This window comes from Diabrotica virgifera, chromosome 10, assembly GCF_917563875.1.
Source record: "Diabrotica virgifera virgifera chromosome 10, PGI_DIABVI_V3a".
Taxonomy (NCBI): Eukaryota; Metazoa; Arthropoda; class Insecta; order Coleoptera; family Chrysomelidae; genus Diabrotica; species Diabrotica virgifera.
In genome coordinates, this window is record NC_065452.1 from 86397531 (window position 1) to 86401130 (window position 3600).

Consider the following 3600-nt stretch of genomic DNA (forward strand, 5'->3'; position numbering starts at 1 on the left):
TGTTTCGATGGTAAAATCATTACCCAATAAATAAAATCTTAATTTTGTGACACAGTGTATGATACTTGCTAATTCTAATTCTGATACTGAGTACCCCTTTTCGTGTGGCTTTGTAATTCTTGAAATAAATTGTATCGGGTAATCTACTCCATTATATGTTTGTAATAATACCCCCGATAATCTCTCAATTGATGCATCTGTTCTTAATGTGAATGGTTTTGTATAGTCAGGATGGTATACTTGTAAATTTGTCAGAAAAATATTTTTTATTTATTGGAATGCTAGTTCTCTCTTCTCGTTCCATTTCCATCGTACATCTTTTCTTAATAGTTCAAGTAATGGAATTTCTTTTTTACTTAGGTCTGGTATCGTCCTTTTATAATAATTAACTATACCAATAAATCCTCTTAAAGTTCTTAAATTGTGTGGTGTTTTATATTCTTGAATAACCTGTATTCGTTCTGAATCCATCTCTATTCCTTTAGTGTTAAGTTTATAACCTAGATATATTACTTCTTTTTGAAAAAATTTACATTTTTCTTGATTTATTTTTAGTCCAACTTCATCTAATCTGTCAATTATAATTTTTAGGTGTTTTTTGTGATCCTCAGTCGTTTTAGAAAAAATTAATATATCATCAATGTAGTGAATTACAAAATGTTCATATTGATCCAAGATATCATGAAGACATCTACATAAAGCACTGCAAGATGATTGAAGTCCAAATGGTACTACTTTAAACTGATAGACAACTCCATCTATCTGAAATCCTGTATACTGTCTACTTTTCCTTTCTAGGGGAATTAACCAGAAACTATGCCACAAATCGATTTTTGTGAAAAAAGACATTCCTGTAATTCTTCCTAATATTCCATCTATACTCATTGGTGCTTCAAATTGCTTTTCGGTGATATTGTTAATATTCCTTGCATCTAGACATAATCTGATTTCACCTGATGTTTTACGTACTACTACTATTGGGTTTATAAAACGTGTATCTGCCTTTTCAATGATTCCATCTTTTAGCATGTTCTTAATTTCTCTGTTTACTTCTTCTCTATATTTATATGGTATTGGGTATGATTTTATTTTAAAGTCTTTTTCTTCCTTAACCTTTATACTATGGGTATAATTTTGTGCAATTCTATTTTCTTTATTGATAAGCCCCTTGTGTTGCCACAATATGGAAACGACTATTAATTTATATTGTTCAGGGCAACTTAAACTTTCTATAACTTCTTCTTCTTTACAAATAAAATTATTTTTCATTATAAAATCATTAGTCCTTCCTTCCTATTTTACGCACTCCGCTCCGTAGGCATCCTTCTGCTCAAATTTACCATTCCTTAAATATTCATTATAATTATTATTCTTTTTAATATTATTGGACATTTCCCTATCATAATACATTTTCTCTTCATCAACATAATTATTTTCTTGTAATATTATACCATCAACTCTTATTCCTTGTTCCACCTCTTCTCTCCCCATAAACCCTATTTTTTGCCCTTCCAAAGTTACCATTTTTTCTTCAAAATCTATCTTTACTTTATTATTTTCCAGTTCGTCATTTCCCATTAAAATGTTAACACATAAGTCCTTGACAATAAATCCTTGCATACTAATTTGTTTATTAAGAATATCAATTTTAAAATTAACCAGTTTATTAATTTCTCCCAGCTTCTTATTATTTGCACCTATTATTTTAATTTTTGGAATCTTGATTATATCTGTTAATTTTAATGTATTAAAAATAAAATTTTCCGAGACTAGAGTACTTTCTGAACCAGTATCAATCATAACCTTAATCATGTTATTTTGGGCCATAGCATTTATATAAATTAAATTAATAGATTCAAAATTTTTATATTCATCTAAAGAAATAAATTCCGAAGGTTTTTCATAATGACAATGGCCCAACTTGAAATTCAGAAAGTCCTCTACATAAAATTTGGATTATTAGGATTGTCAGATTGTGTCTGATCGTTTGGATCTAATTCTCGATGTCTTTCGCTGCTTTCACTTCTACTATTCATATTTTCTTGCCATGTACTATTCCGTTGACTGTCTTCGCAGCTCTGACCCCTTACATAATTTACCTGTCTGTTGTAATTATATCTTTGTGCATTTCTCCTGGTGTTAAAATCTTGCCTATTATAATTATTATTATTATTAAAATTCTCTCTATTACCTTGTCTCTCTTGTCTATTATCATTAGTATTATTATTAAAATTCTCTCTATTACCTTGTCTCTCATAACTAGTATTATTGTTGTTATTAAAATTTTGAGAATTACTACCATACCTATTATTGTTATATGATTGTCTATTTTTACTATTATTACTTGTAATATAACCTCTTTGTACTCTTTGAATAAAGTTAATAAAACTGTCTACTGTTTGAATGTTTTGTACTGTGACTGTTTGCACAACGTCCGCATCAAAGTGTCTAGAAACATTCAAAACTGTTTCGTCTTCTCTAAGTGGGGGTTCTAAATATTTTGCAACAGTTATTAATTTTAAAGCATAATCTACCATATTTAAACTTAAATTTGCGATTATACTTTCCAAAATATAAAACTTCCCTAAATCTAGCTTGTTCTAATTCACACCAATAATAATTTAAGAATTTATTTTCAAATATTTGCAGATTATCTAAATCGTTTTCAATGCTGGCAAACCAGGTTGCTGCATTGTCACTTAATGTCATTCTAATATAATCTTTTATATCATTAATATTATTCACTGATCTTAATTTATGTTTTAAACTATTTACGTATACTCCAGGATGTAAATTTTTTATGTTACCAGAGAATTTTATACCTGTCTCATTTGTTAAATTCAAGTAAGGTCTCCCTATGTCTCTTATTTGTGAAATGTCTTCTATTCTCTGTTCTACATTCCTTATTTGATGGTTGTTTGTTTGGATATTTTGTAGCATATCATCTAATTTTTCTTCAGTTTTTCTCCTTTCTTCGTAAATTTTTGCTTCTAAGTTATATTTTTGGATTTCTATGTTCCGTTCCATATCTATATTATTATCTTTAATAATCATATTTATTTCTTTCCTTTCATTTTCTATTATTTTCTTGTAGTCATTACGTATATCTTTTATTTCACTTGCTAATTTTTTCTCTAAAGCATCAAATTTTTCATCCATCTGTTTTTCTAATCGTTTCACAATTTTAGCATTATTTTCTTCCATTTTTCTGGAATTCTCTTCCAATTTTTGTTCCATTTTTTTCATATCTTCTTTGATTTCTTTAGAATTCTCTTCCATGTTATATTCCATTTTTTTGATATCTTCTTTGATTTCTTTAGACTTCTCTTCCATGTTATATTCCATTTTTTTCATATCTTCTTTGATTTCTTTAGAATTTTCTTCCAGTTTTTTGTTGATCTGCATCATTAAAGACATCAATGCTGTCATATTGACATTTTCCTCTTGTTCTTGTGTTATTCCTGTTGTCTCTTGTAGAACTTGAGCTACACTCTGCTCTTGTTCCGCCTGCTGAGTTTCTCCGTGCACTTCCACATTTTCTTCCACTTCCACATCTTGTTCGTTCTTTTTGTTTCTTAAACCTTTCCTTCCTTGAGACAT

The 3600-nt window shown here is 28.7% G+C and overlaps 1 protein-coding gene across 1 annotated transcript; it reads right to left on the reverse strand.

Annotated features, from left to right (window-relative positions):
• Positions 1–1940: 1940 nt before the first annotated feature.
• On the reverse strand, positions 1941–3600 carry LOC126893107 (GATA zinc finger domain-containing protein 15-like). Its single transcript, XM_050663053.1, has 2 exons — positions 3323–3600; positions 1941–2544 (listed from the first exon to the last, which is right to left on the reverse strand). The coding sequence occupies exons 1-2, from the start codon at positions 3598–3600 to the stop codon at positions 1941–1943; spliced, it is 882 nt and encodes a 293-aa protein (XP_050519010.1).

What these genes read in the sequence shown, in the direction of transcription:
- LOC126893107 (XM_050663053.1), bottom strand. Translation starts at nt 3,600, where the DNA reads ATGTCTCAAGGAAGGAAAGGTTTAAGAAACAAAAAGAACGAACAAGAT. An exon ending in GAATATAACATGGAAGAGAA is followed by an intron (nt 2,545 to 3,322) that starts GTCTAAAGAAAT and finishes CGCAAATTTAAG; the next exon opens with TTTAAATATGGTAGATTATG.